Raw genomic sequence first — 15,136 nt, 5'->3', positions numbered from 1 at the left:
AACTAGAACAGTTAGTTGAGTTTATTAGCGTAGTTTTGTTGAATATTTAATTTTACCCGAATTTTGTGCGCAACAATTTACATCGAGTCAAGGCAAAGCTAAGCCAAAGCCGTGCGCAAATACTACGACGACGCTGATGGCTGATACGACCGACACGACGGGAAGATTGCAGCTCTGGTGAACTTGTAACGCCTGTAGTTTTGTGTTCCTTTGCAGCAGCGTGACAAAATGAATATCTTGCCGAAAAAAAGGTACGTCGTATTCAGATGAAATTGTCACTTTGTAGTCTTTGTTAAATTGCCTGCCGCAGCTTGCACAATCACCGTTCAAATCATCTGTAGTTTCATGTGTACTACAGGGTTGTGTTATATAAAAAAGCTACGCAGCAGCCTTCCTTATATCATTGAAGCGGCTAGAAAAAAAGGTATTCTGGTAATATAAACTTTATTTTTTTTTCGTTGTGCATTGTTGCAACACTGAACAGAATGTCTATTTTGTTTAGTATCCATTCGTCAAGTACACCATTTTACACAGTGTAACCTTGAATCGATGTTTGTTTATTGCCAACATCTGCTGCGTTGAAAGGGGCACAGGTCCTGCCAGGCTGGGGTGAACAGCTATTTCTCGTATTCGATTGACATTAAGGTTAATTTAAATGTTGGCCTGAGATCTGGGGTGTATGGGGCAAAAAGTGAAAGTGTGATCCTTCTAACGTTTGATTAAATATAAATGCTGCTTTTTGTTGACATGTAACTTTACAGCTGGCATGTTCGCACGAAGCGAAACATTGACCGTGTACGCAAGGATGAAGCGCTTGCAGCTCAAGAGGAGAAAGAACTCCAAAGGAGGATTCAACTTGCGGTGAGTGGCACTGCCACGGGCGTTCTTTTTTTTTTTTTTCTCCTTCTTTTAGCTCATGGAAGTTGTCTTTGTCGGCTGTGAAAGCATGAACTTGACACAAACACAAGAAAAAATACTTACAAGAGACTCACATGCATGCTAGTTTCCCTAGATCTGCATGTATGTGTATGCGTCATATGTGCCTATTTCATGTTTGTGTACAGTGCGCGTTTCCTTATTGCGATAGCAATTATATGTACACTGTCGGCGGATTTTTGCCGTCACCGTCATGTCCCGGATATGTATATGTATGTATATATACATAAAAGCCACAAATGAAAATAATTCAATCGAAAAAATTTCCGAAGACTGCGACCGGGGATTCGAACCTGCGACCCCTCTCTCCGCAGCACACTGCCTTAAACAATTACGCCATGCGTCATTCGTTCTCCAGGATACTAATGGCAGAATACAAACCACATGTGGCGTTGAGTGAAGCGCATGAGACGCCAAACGTGGCGAAGTTAAAGTTATGCGAGACGCGGGCCATTCTGCATTGTTGCCCGCGCTGCGTGTGCATCGTATCACTGGTGACCTATGCTGGTTTTACATTTTGGGGTTGTAGCGCCGCACCACTCGTGGCCAGTCGGCCTGGGAAAAAAGGAGAGCGTCCCATGGCTTGTGGTGGCGCGAGCTAGTGGGAATGCTTTGGCCCTTGTAGGCTTTTGCCACAGGAGGGAAAAAATGAGACGGCTCATCCAGAATCACACCATATATCTTACACCGTGACCAGAATCTTGAAGCTAAAATTACAGCAAAAATGCACAAGACACCCACGAAAAAAAGAAATGTACGACATAAGCGTTGACTAACAACTGCTTTATTTTTTCATATGCCAATGCATATATACGGCCAAGGAAAGCTTACCGCACATGCTCTAAACCAAAACATGTTACCAGGATGATAGTGTATTAGATACACGAAGACATGAAATCATATTCAGATGAGTGCAGGGACAAAGAAGTGCATTTGGCCTTGTAATTTTAGCCTCAAGAATACGTGCCGACTCAAATGAAGTTATATTTTAGTTACCATAATCAGACGCCAGCAGGAAACGCGAGCCGTGGCTTCTCGTGCCACTGCCAAGCGCAGTCCTTTTCTTCTCTTGAGGTCGCGTGCTCTCAGGTTTTGTTCGCCCCCCAGAGGAGGGCACTACACGGCCTTGAGACAACGTGAGTGCAAGAGTCTGAGAGTGGCTTGTGTTCTGCACATGCGCCCTGGCGGCTCGCAAATTTCTTGGGTCCCCAATTCTAAAACTCTCTAGTGTTTCGCCAGAGTTGGGATGTGTGCTTCCGACTTGTACTTTGACATACAGGGTGTGGTCTACCGTGCTTGTGTGCTTATCTCTTGAGGGGCAGTTTTGTACGTCTTGAGCTTTCACCGCTAAGATTGCGTTGAAGCTATAGACCGCACAAAGGTCAATTTTCTCGCTGCAGCTGCCGCGTTTGCGAAAGGAGTGAGCTATTAGCTAGAAGAGCCAAGTAGGGGCCAGTTGAAGTATCAACTGTGACATTTCGTGTCACAGTTTCGTGTGTATACCTGTGCGTTCTTCTCATCCTTCTTTGTGTTTGAGCAGCGTGCTGCAAGCGTCGAGCTGTGACAGTTGTTAGTTCGCACTTGCCTGGTGTGTTTTCTTTTCCTGCGTCCTTTGTGCTTGACCCTATTCACTTAAGAGGGGGGCACAAAGTCAGCCCCACACAATGACATAATAGGGAGGGGGGGCGCTGCGACCCGGGGGGGCACGCAATGTCAACGCCATACATGGACATAATTGGGAGGGGGTGCTGCGACGAACCTTCGCCCCCCCCTGAAGGGGAACTCTGCGCACGCCTATGATGGTGCTTAACTGTTGAGCTGAAGGTCGCAGGATCACATCCCGGCTGTGGTAGCCGCATTTCGATGGAGGCGAAATGCTAGATGCCTGTGTACTTAGATATTGGTGCACGTTAAACAACACCAGATGGTCAAAATTTCCGGAGCCCTCTATTACGGCCTCCCTCATAATCATATTGTGGCTTTGGGACGTAAAACCCCAACAATTATTATTTTAAAAGATGCTTTGTTTCAATAAATAGAACCTCCTGGTTATTCACTGGATCCTTTCAGATGTCATTAACAAGCAGGAAAAGATAAAAGCAAAGAAGGAAAAAAAGGGCAGTGTAGCAAGAAAAAATAAACACTGTGTTAGCAGGGTGTTTGTGGGCCAAACTAGAGCTATCGCAACAACAGCTGCACCAGATTGCTGGTGTTTGTATTATCTGTCATTCCCCAAAATAAACATGTGAGATTTCAGCATTTGTTTGACTATTTCACTGTGTCTATTGTGTACACTAATATATTAATGTGAGAAGCAGCAGTTGTCCTTTAGTGAGTTGTCATAGGCAAAAACATGCTCTCACAAGCGTAAAACTGTAGCTTCCAGAATTATAGGCAGAGGGAAGTGGAAAACGAACTTGCAGCACATTCAGAGTGTACTGCTGCGGCAGTGATTTGGAAAAATTACCTGGGGGAGTCTACTTGGTAAGACAGTCTTGTATGATGAGGATGATATATAGATTTTTTATGGCACAAGGGCCATCTTTTGTCAGAAAATGCTGACAGTTTTGAATTTTCCTAGAAGTGGTTTAAAGGCACCTTTTATGTTGGTGCTGTTATATAGTTATTAAACTCAAATTCATGTTACCCAACCACCAAACACTGGTAATGACAATAAATATGTAGGTCCAAAGTTCACTATTGTCGTGCGACAATATAACCCAATGCGACACTTGTACTTATTTTAAAGCCACGGATTGCCCTTATGCAGTGAATGCAGTACATTATTATGTTTAAAAAGCGTGAACCAGACATGGATGAAAAAGGCACATACTTCCAAAGATACTATATTTGATCCATAGTGAAAAAACAGCGCGACGTAGACATAGACTAGGAAGTACACAGGACCAGCGCAATTCGCTCATAAATTATTTTTGAGATCCTCTTGCCACTTTTTGTGCAGTTGCCATCAATACAATCTGAGCAACTCGATGCGTTACACTGAAAACAAATTTTCTGATATAAGGCTTGACAATGTATCACTTCGGATAACCCATGTTGGTGCATTTGGAAAATTCAATTCTTTTCTGTTATGGTAAACCATAACTGTATTTATATATTACCAATGTGGCCAAGCAAACTTTGCCAGTACATTAGCTTGGAGTCGCAATTTTCAAAAGTGAATGCCATTTATTCGCCGAAGCTGTAGTGTCACTAAATGTTAAATGAAAGAAGGGGAATGGATTGAGGGGTCAGTCTTTTCTTGGACACGATTATATGAAGCCAGGGAAAGCATAGAGAGCATTATTTGTAGTTTTTCATTCGAGTGCAGTAATTAGGGAAAAAGATAAAGGGGAAAATGAGTTAAAGTGGACGAAAAAAAAACTTGTCTTCGGTTAGGACTGAATCCACAACCTTCACATATCTGAAGCGGAGTTTTTCTTGCTTTTTTTTTTTGCATGCATGTATGTTCAGAAGCATGCTTGTGGACTGCTGTAAACTCTAAAGTAGTAGTTAAAACAGAATGGCTGACTGCAGCTTTGTGGGTCAGGCTGGAAATAACTGGTAACTTCTTGCATGCAAAGAGTCAAAACAAATTTGTTACATGTCAATCTTAAATCATCTTAGCCTGGAACAGAATACCAACATTGAGGAATAAAGTTAGGGTGAACTGTGTAGAATCATACAGAGGAGAAGAATGTAATTTCTCACTGAATTAGCCCGTGTGCTACTGGCATAACTGTGGCATGGAAACACAGAATAACTTATTCCAATTGATCCAATTTGTTGTCAGCAGTGTTAATTTCTTCAGTGAACTGCTGTGTTTATAGACATGTTACAAGAAAGCATTTCACTTTTTTTTTTCAATTTAGCTTTTCAGCTGCTTTTTTTCTTGCCGTAGCATTGAGCATTATACTCTGCTTCTAAGTTGTACAGATATTTCCTGTGTGAATTATGTTGTCTGCATCTAAGTAGGGCAGTTCTTGCTGCTCCAAAGAATTCCTAAAACTACTTTTTAGGTCTTATTTGATGACACATAAATTTTGGAAAGCTTTGGTTGGTGCTGGCTTATTAGAAACTGCCTTTGTATAGTTTTAGGTCCTTTGACTTGATGTAACCAATATTAAACTTGCGCAGCGAGGTTAGTAATGGGAAGGAATGCACATCTTGCTGTTTATTTTTATGTTTTTGTTCATTTATAGTGCTGGATTTCAATGGCATGCCACATTGAATTACAGTTGAAATTTAAATTACTTATGTACATCTTTCATCTTTTCTTACTTGATGCAGGAGTCAGAAGCCCGGATCAACTTTTTGCGTGGAAAATTGAAGGGGGACAGCCAAGAACAGTTAGACCTTGGGAAAGCAGCAACTGCTGAGGTTGTGACAGATTTGACGTCAGGTGGCCATTTCAATTTCTTCAAAGATGTGGAAAAGGCTGAGGTACCTTTTGGATCTATAGCTATAAACTATTTTTTAATGTATTGCATGCTCTTATTCTTTAAGTTGTAGTTTAATATGTACAAAGCATGTCCATTCTAGGGCTGTAAAACATTTGGCAAAGGGTGTACAATATTCACATCTCACGAATGCGTTACTTCTCATGTTCAAAATAGCCATCATCCCGGTGCATCATTAGCCACGTATGTTTTGACAAGGGTAGTGGCTTGGGCTTGTTGGAAATCCGTAACAGTAGACTTGCAGCATGAGGACACAAAGACAAAGAAGAAGATGACACACTGCGCTGTCTTAAAACATAGTTTATTGCTGCAGCTGTTTCATGTGCTTATGTACGTGAGGGTGCGTGTGTAGAAGACTCAGGGGAAAAAATGATAAAAGGAATCAAAGAAGGCATTCATACAGCACGTATGTCAAAAGCAAGTACTATTGAACTGCACAGACTGTCGTGTCCCGTTCAGAAAGATAATTTCACTAGGAATGAGAGCTACGGAGGGCGAGCTGATGCAAGCACTACCCAGTTTTCTGATGTGATCAGCTTCAGTGATTTTGCATGTGAGCTGAAATCTATTTCTCACCAAAACAGTTTGATAGTACTTACTTCTGAAATGGGTACTGTACAAAGACCTTATTTTATTCCTTATATCCTTTTATCAGTTCTTTCCCTTATTCTTCTGCACACTGTTGTGACTTGGTTTGCACAGCTGGTGTGAACATGAGTGGGTGTCGGGGGCCGGAGCAGTCATCAAGACAAGTTGACGAAAGAAAGACTTTATGTACAAGTATTTACATGGTTCACATCTCGGAGATCTCAGTGGACAGGTGCTGGCGCTCTTTGGTGCGCCGGATTAAATAACAAGGTTGGGGTCCACCCTCGCTTCCCTCTCTCCACGCGGTGGCCAGGATTCCACCAATCCTGGAGTCCTGGCAGGGTAATAATGAAGGGCTCACCTGCACCTGAAAAGTCAATGCCCACTTGACGATGTGGGGCTTAGAGGTTCAAGGCTGATAGCTCTGATGGCCACTTTGGGGATTAGCTGGCTCATTGACCCTACATTGTCATCACCTGGATGGGATAAGCCAGACCAGAGATGATCCTCATGGCCACGAAGAGGCTACACCGCAGGTGCGCGGAGCGCTGTGTTTCTCTTCTCTATTTCACTCGGGGATGTTCTCAGTTGCTGAGAAGCGTGGGAGAATGGCAACTCGTGTCGGTCGTCGCAGCCGACAAGGCGATGGCATAACAGCACACACCCTCATGTATATAAGCACATGAAACAGCTGCAGCAATGAACTATGTTGTAAGACAGTGCAGTGTGTCATCTTCTTTCTTGTCTTTGTATCCTCATGTTGTAAGTCTGCTGGTATGTATATGTTGTTTTGCAACAACTGGGCTGATAAACTGCATGTTTGAATGCTACCAGTAGCTGACCAGAGAAGGTTTGGCATGTAATGAGGCAGGCAGCCTTATACATAGACAAGCTTCTGTTTGCAGAATGTAAAAGAGGTAAACTGTTTGTCTTTGTTTTATACGCTTGCTCAGCTTGAGGAAGCTAAAGCAGCATACATTTTATCGTTGTGATTTGTGCCAATGTCAAGGTATATGTACAATATTAATGAGAACTAATAATACGTTAGTTCTCATTAATATTGTGCCTAACAAAGAAAAACGAGCCCTTAAAAGCCATCTTCTTTCCTTCAGGATATATGTATTGTGGCACTCATCATGACTTGCAACATGGGAGCACATGGCCTCACAAGCTCCAAGATCACCCATGGTTTTCACTAGCCCTTGTTTCCACAAAACCCACTATGATAGCTTAGCACGTAGGGTGTTCTGCTGCTAAGCTTGAGGGCACGGGTTCAATTCCTGGCCCCGGCAGCTGCATTTCGAAGGGGATGGAATGCAAAGAACACCTGTGTACTTAGATTTAGTTGCACATTAAAGAACCCCAGCTGGTCAAAATTTCTGGAGCCCTCCACTACGGCATCTCTCATAATCATATCGTGGTTTTGGATCATAAAACCTCAACAATTATTATTTCTTATTTCCACTACTAAATGCTGTTCTCTCACTTGGGGATGATCCCGAATATGAAAATATTCTTCAGTTGTGGAAATGAGGACAAGCGTTGAAGCCATGTGCAACCTTAGAGCTCGTGAGGCCATATGTTTCCGTGTTGCGAGTCATATTGAACGTTGTATGTACTATGTGACTATGCAAGTAGCTTTCTTCATTAAAAGTGTGCTCTTCCCCCACCTATTTGCTTTGTTCTCTTCCATATGCTTCAGCGAAACCTGCATTCTAAAAATGAAGATCGTGAGAAAGAAAAGAAGGCTGAGCAGGAAGACTATGAGAAAAAAATAGGGCTTCTCACATATTTGGGACAGAGCTCAAGTGAAGCCTCTGGTACGTGTATGCCTATTTTGTCCTCATTTACATGTATGCCTATTTTTTAAGAGCTGGGTACAACAAACAAGGGGTGCGAATGCAGAAAGAAAGCATTATTTCAGGGCACTGCTGACTGTCATATGTTATTAAAAAAAACATGAATCTGCTGATGAGTAGAGAAGGTATTTTCCTATTTCAATGCATTGATACAGAAGAATGCATGCGAGGGTTTCTGTGCATTGCTGATGCTCATAGTTTGGCCAGGAAGCCCAACCACCAAACTCCTCTCATGTCTCCGATACAACATATGCGAGCTTTATCACCTTCACTATGCTGTCTGCCTCTCATATTCTTTTCTTTTTGTCAGCTCTGCACATACACCTTCTATTCTACTTTTTTTTAATAAGATAGCTGTTGTACCTGCAGCTACAGTGTCGTGCCAGAATTCCTAGAATATACAAGAAATCGCTGGTTATATGCAAACCAAATGGAGTGAGGCCTTCCTGCTCTGGGCTTACTTACCAAGTCATCTTAGTCTCTCATGAAAATCTTTGGTAGTTATCACAAACTGTGGATGCATGCATTGATTAGCCTGGTTCAGAGTTTGCTAGCCACGTGGTGGTCATGTCTCCCTGAAAGCTGGACGTACACCACAACAACCATTCCGTCCTCTTTTATATTGTTCTTCCCCACATTCCTCTTGGGATAATAAGCTGGGTCCCCCGCTGCTGCTGTTGTTGGCCTCTGAACCCATGGCTCGGCCACTGTGTAGACTGTGCTGCTGCTTCTGTTAAAATGCACAGCTCCCTTCATCCTTCTTGACTTCTCCCCTATTATCCCATTGTGTAAATGTTTCCACAAGGCAATCACAATGTGCCTGAGACTACAGCTCTGACCCATGCTTCAGTGAGTCCATGTGACCTTCCATCCCTGATCTTTGTGTGGTGCTGAGACAACTTACTAACAAACTGTACTCCAAGAAATTTGGTGCGCATTTTGAATTTATCATGTTAAAAAATCTTAGTAATTCATAATTTGTTGCATGATAAAGTAATGGAGGTGTCATACCACGATTATAGAGCTGGCAGCCACCTAACAGAGGAAAAAGCAAGACGAAATTTTAGTGCGAGTTCTGCTTTAAGTTATGTTGAAAACAAAAAAGGAAAGAGTGACACGCACATGCACATATGCACGTTCTTGAAAAGCTTTTAAAATAAAAGCTCTTTTTTTTTTCAAGGTAAAGGCTTCTATGGAGATGAAACCAGCCATATATTGTTAGGCCTCCTGAAAAATGTCCAATATTTTTTTCTTTCATTGACCAAGTTAAGGTACTTAATAATTTTTTATTAAAATTGTGGCTAGTATCCCTGTAACCATAGAAGATTTCAGAGCATGGTATCTAAAAGAAAACAAAATATTTTTGCTGGCAGTTCATTTATCCTCAGACCAAAACATGCAAGGAGTACTTTCACATATGACCATCAAATCCTTTCATAAATTTGAAGCTGCATTGCCAGGTCACTTGGAAAATTCAATTTTTCACAAATTCACTGCTTTGAAACTATTGCACTTGACTGGGTTTGAGGCATCGGTTTACTTGTTTACAGTGTGTAGTAGCTATTTTTCACACTTTTCAAAAGAAAGTCCTGCAAAATTTCAAAAAAGCTGGCATGGCCTCTGGCATAGGTCCCAAAGCCACAGTATTCACTCTGTGAAAGTTGCAGCTACTGAACTTCTGTCTGTCACTGTTGTTCTTGTCATCAGACCCAACCTCTAGCGCGATTTCCATACTTCTACATTGGTGTTAGTTTCAAATTTTAATTTTGTGTCAAATATGCCTGTAACCAGCTCCATTTACTCAACTTGGCTTCTTTTACGTTGTCACTATTGTGTGTACTGTGTTTGTTGAAGTGCACAGTTCTTTTTGGCTTGGCAGCAGTGATTTTTTTGCAACTGCTTGTCATTCGAACATGACTGGTGGTGGTTTCTTCCATTTGGGAGCCGTCCAGTATTCAGGGGCCCAAGATTGTTCAATAGTCAAATGAACTGACCTTGACACAGTGAAATTTGACATCATCTTTGTTCTAGCTTTCATAAAAGAAATTATAATTAGACTTGCCAAGACGTAATTAGCATTGTTATGCACTCTTAGCTTTGCTGGTCAATACACAAGTTTTGCACTTTGATAAGGGAATATCTAAAATAACTTTTAGTGTTCTGTACTTTCATAGATCTTTGTCATTTTAGTTTGTAGCATCTATAATGACTGTTTAAATTTTTTTGTTTGCCCTTTTCTAAACAGCAGTAAAGTAAATCCTTTGCTTCAGTATAACACTTCTTGTCTTCTTTTACACCATGACATATGAGCATGTTTGAACATTTCTGTATAGCTGCTTTTCTGATAACTGCCTTTGAGTGAGAGTTGCACTTTTCTTCAGATGGTTTGTGTCACTGATTAATAACGCTCATTTTGTGTTTTTCTTTCTTAGGGAGCAAACCATGGTTTGCAAAGTCGCACGAAGACCGCTTGCAGCTCCATGAAAAGTCAGAAAAGTTAGTTTTCTGCTATACTTACTATAGTGTTTGTGCTTATGCTGCACCTTCACCGGCTGCTCCTTTGTTCTAGCAGTTTGTGTGTCATGTAAAATTGTGCCTCACCGTGTACTATGGTGTTTCACATAATTTATGTAACAGCTTCATATGTGTGTGTTACACGTAACTGTAACCTATTAAGGGTGGACGTTTTGAATAGTGCTAGTTTTCAGATTTCATGTCACCTAAGTTTACTGTTCACTAGTGGCATAAGGTTATTAAAAAATTATTTAAGCATTTTTATTCGATATGGTCAATTTTTTTATCGCAGAACTCGTGATGGCCACTGGTGCCATAAATAATTCTGTTGAAAGGGCCCTTGTGGGATCTCTACTGCACTGTGCTCAGAAATAGTTTCAGGCTCACAGCTCGTATACTAATTCATGAGCTGTTTATGTGCCCTGGTAACGTTGAAAGGTTGAAGTCAGCTGTTTTTGGTAATGGCATCAGGGAGCGGTGAGCTTGCATGTATTATTAGAGCTGGGATTAGAGTAGATCAGTCTACGAAATGTAGTTTTACTGCAGGCATTACGCAGGGGTGCAACAGCCGAAATAGGATTTGGAGCAATTTTTTGGTGCAGCAAAATGTTGCTCTTAGAGCACAAAAATCCAAATTTGGAGCAGGTTACGAAATGAAGATACCTGAATTTTTTAGCCCAAAATCTCAAATTTGGAGCAGTATAACAAAGATGGCTTACTTTTAGAAAAGAAAACAAAAATGTAAAAACCATTCAACATCAGCTAATTCGTGCACAGTGCACGTGAACACTGCTATTTCAATAAAAGCAGTGTGTTGAGCCACCCCACAGTGTGAACAATGACCAAGGCTGTCGCTTGAGCAGCAACTTTGAACATAGATTCTAAGGGCGCGGTAGCCATCTCAGCAGCCATCAGCGGGTGGCTCGTATATCCTGCTACGTGCTGCGCTCTCAATGCTAAGACAGTGTGCAGAAAGAGCATCTTTCCCTGGAGAAACCGTGTTCTCTTACACCAACGTTTTGTAGAGTTACGCGAGGTTGGATACAAAAGAGTTTGCTGCCAGCCTCACTTCGTATAACATTACAATTTGTTGCTGCTCGCATGCATTGCTTCGTCCGTGCGGTGAAACTGACTTTTTTCTTTTCTTTCAAGGGGGGGGGGTGGAGGGGGAGGAGGGAGGGAGGGAGGGGAGGGGTTAGGGTTAGGGCCTGCGCGTCTGTATTGGATGACGATGCCCACACTGCACATGACCAACGCAGCCTCTATTTCTCACACAAATTCGCTCAACTGAGAAAATTTTAAGCTGGTCAGTCATTTAGTTGCAGTGTGGCGTAATAGTAACAAATTTCACAATGTTGGCTCAGCTTGGCGCAAAAATAAGGAATTGTATCAAATTAGCGCAATGGGCGCAGCTGTTGCATCCCTGATTATGTGCCTAATACCATGTCTGTGTGCAAAATTGAGCCTTTGCCTTCATTTGTCTTGCAATTGTTAAAGTTGCAAGACCAAAGTTGCAATGCATGCCTTTTTAATCTGTGAATAATGAACGGCGTTACAATGGGATCTTATACCACAACATAACTTGTCATCTGTACGATGGGGAAACTGATATTTTGGCTTAATTGATAAGCCACAGATATCACAGCTGAGCTAAAGTCCTAAATAATCTGTGTCCTACCTTCTTTTGGTTAGTTAGCACATGCCATACGAGCGCTTCTCTTACAGCCTAAGATGCAGAGGTAAAGCTGTTCAATAGGTACACTGCTTGAAATAATAAGTTTCGTGTAAAAAAGTATAGGATACAGCAGAATATCCTGGATGCAAATTATGGATGTGGCAGAATGTTCCTGGCTAACTGCTGTAAAATTAATTTTTAGGTGCTTCACTGCTTGAACTTGGATACAATTACTGTAGCATTCAACAGTAAACTAGTGAATACCCACCTGATGTATAAGTCCTCGTGGACAAAGCTCTTTTATATTCAGAGTGGCCATACTCCGCATTAGTATGCATTTGAACAAACTTAGGCATGAACAAACAAAAATACTAATAAATAAGAAAGAAACAAAAACAGAGTTACTGAGAATGAAAGAAAGTTGAGCTAGCTCTTGGGGATTCATCATGAAAGTAAAGTGTGCATACATGGACACTCGAGGAGAGAACCAGGCAGAAAAGTTTCGCATATAAAGCATCCCATGCTTGTTTACTTTTTATTAAGTTGTGCTTGTCAGATTGATGTTCTTTTTTTTTTATAATGTTGTTGCTTTCCTTGTCAGAGAAACAAAGGATGTCAAAATCAAAGACCACATGGACCCACTGCATCTCATGAAGCGCTACGTCTCCTTGAAGTATGGCTTGAAGGAAAACGGTCAGAAGATCAAGAAACTAAATGTGATTGTCGCTTCCTTTACTCATACCTATTTAGCTACATGACAGACCTAATAGAAACAGCTGTAAAAATAGCATCAACATTTTTTTTCTATTTGTTATCATATCTGTTCTTGAGTAAGGTTATATTATCACGAGTTGTAATAAGCACCTGGGAGTTTCAAATAGCATAACAAAAAATTTGGATTGCATCACAGGAGTTGGTCAATGAAAGGTGCTACATGTCATTCATAAGTCATACCATTCTAACACCAAGAGCATCATTTAAAACATACTCATGCAATAGTACTGGTTTATAGCCTGAAAGCAGCTTGACATCTGTGGCTGTTCATATAAAGGGCAGTACGTATATCAACTTTTGCCACACTTAACAAAGGCCACCTTCAGTGTTAGCAGCTAACTAGTAATATCTGCTGTATTGCGGTTTCAGTCGTGTGTTTACCTTTGTTCTGAGGTGTAAGGAGTGAAAGAGATTTTCTTACGTGCTTCAGAATGGTGTAAATGTGGGCATACTGGTGCAGGATCTTTGATGTTTGTAGTGCTATATTCACAGTGTCACAAAAGATGAAATACTATGTATTCAAACAATACTGGCATTCAAGGGAACATGGAGGCTTGAAGTGATGGGAAATAGTCAAACAAGGAATGCCACTGAAGCCAACTTTTGGACAAGGGGACTTACTGGGCTGGTGTATAGGCAATATTGCTGTATTGTTGGGACATGAACTGTTGAATACAAGTCCCACTGTCATAACGCTGACTCTAGCAATGTTTCTTGTTTGGTAACTTCTTGTGGATTGGGCTGTTTTTTATCTTTATTCAGTTGAATCTATCTCGGTCTGTGAACATCTTTTATGTTCATAGTGTTGGTATTCATAGTGAAGTATAATGCAGCCACATGAACATCAAAAAGAGGTTCATGTGCCTTGCAAAGTGTATGGAAAGACGTATGTTTTTGCTGATATTGGCTGCAGAGATAAGAGGTTGTTGTGCACAGTGCATGAGAAGTGCACTTTGTTTGAAAGTAGAATTAAACTAACAGTTTTTCTCTCTCAATCATTTTAGCAAATTGCACAGCAAACAGAATTACATTCGAAGAAAGTGAAGCGCCTGGATAAGCCACTGGAACAGCTGCGCGCTGAGAGGTTGGCTCGTGAAAAGGCAGAGCGGGCAAGAGCAGAGGAAGTCCTTCGAAGAGCTCGGGGAGAGCTGCCAGTTCAGGACAAGTCGCACGATGTCATCTTGGATGATAGGCGACGTGGCTACAACTCCCAGTACAACCCACATTTAGCCAAGCGTCCCCAGTGACTTGTTTGAATTTGCACCTTCACTGAGTGGACTGTGTAAATAGGTGATGTTGGGGGGGGAGGGGGCTGTATTGAAGAGACTGAAAATACTACATTAAGATACAGCTTCAGTGTACAGTGTGCACGAGTAATAGCCACATGTTTAAATGCTTACAAGTGGTGTTGCACTGTATTGTGTGCTGTTCGCAGGGAATCCATTCTATAGCTGGTATATTGATTGGTATGCTTAGTGCAAGCCACTGTTTTTATCTTTCATTAAGCTTTCTTGAAGCCAAGGTCAAATACAGTTGAACCTGCATATATAGAACTTGCTAAAAACGGGAATTAGCACGACGCTCTTCCTTTCGAACAGCGCCTTGCTTAGAGTCTACCACGTGAGCATCCCTACCATATCTTCAGCCATCGCTAACTTGTTTTTCGTTTGCGTGCTCTGTTCCTTTTTCTGTCACTTGCTATGTTTCTTTCTGTTGTTTAAATATGTTGAGTGTTTGGTTGTGTGGTGCACATATGGTGTCTCCTTTCTTAATAACTGTTGCATCATTGCCTTCTATGTGAACCTACACGAGAGCATGACTGACTAGCCTCGTGACAATGTTCGTTCCTTTAATGGTCGTCGACTGAGGCTGTCTGTGTAACACATAATGTCAGACAGTGTGCAAGTGATTTGCTCTTCTGCTGCAGCAAAGGATAATGATTAACATGGCGACACTGCACCACTGAAATACTTAACGTGAAGCATTATTGGGATCGACGCCCGGATTCGTTTGTAGGCCTAGCAGTTCGTATGGTTTAATTTTGGCTTGCAAATTAGTGCCTGTGAGCGCAACTCAGTATTAATGTCTCATATAATGTCTGCTCATGCTGCTAGAGCACACAGATTTCTTAAAGGAATAGTTTATGTATTTAACAGCTTTATTGATTTTCTTAAAGGGAGCCTGCAACACTTGTTCAGCATGGTCAGAAAACACTGCCGATCGATAGTTGAGGCTGCTGAGAACACGCGAGCCAAACATTACAGCGCAGCACGCGGCCTGGAATATACAAATAATTCTCAAAGTCAGCTAGAAATCGTTCCCTCTTCTCT

General features: G+C 41.5%; 1 protein-coding gene across 1 annotated transcript; it reads left to right on the top strand.

The window, feature by feature from the left end:
• The first annotated feature begins 100 nt into the window (after positions 1-100).
• LOC119374129 (leukocyte receptor cluster member 1 homolog) lies at positions 101-14,551 on the top strand. The gene is made up of 7 exons (XM_037644196.2): positions 101-251; positions 762-861; positions 5,227-5,379; positions 7,687-7,804; positions 10,276-10,339; positions 12,634-12,748; positions 13,811-14,551. The coding sequence occupies exons 1-7, from the start codon at positions 229-231 to the stop codon at positions 14,051-14,053; spliced, it is 816 nt and encodes a 271-aa protein (XP_037500124.1). The 5' UTR covers positions 101-228; the 3' UTR covers positions 14,054-14,551.
• Positions 14,552-15,136: the final 585 nt, after the last annotated feature.

The sequence above is a fragment of the Rhipicephalus sanguineus genome, chromosome 1, assembly GCF_013339695.2.
Source record: "Rhipicephalus sanguineus isolate Rsan-2018 chromosome 1, BIME_Rsan_1.4, whole genome shotgun sequence".
Taxonomy (NCBI): Eukaryota; Metazoa; Arthropoda; class Arachnida; order Ixodida; family Ixodidae; genus Rhipicephalus; species Rhipicephalus sanguineus.
Note: the sequence above shows the minus strand (reverse complement) of the source record. Positions and strands in the feature narration are given on the sequence as shown.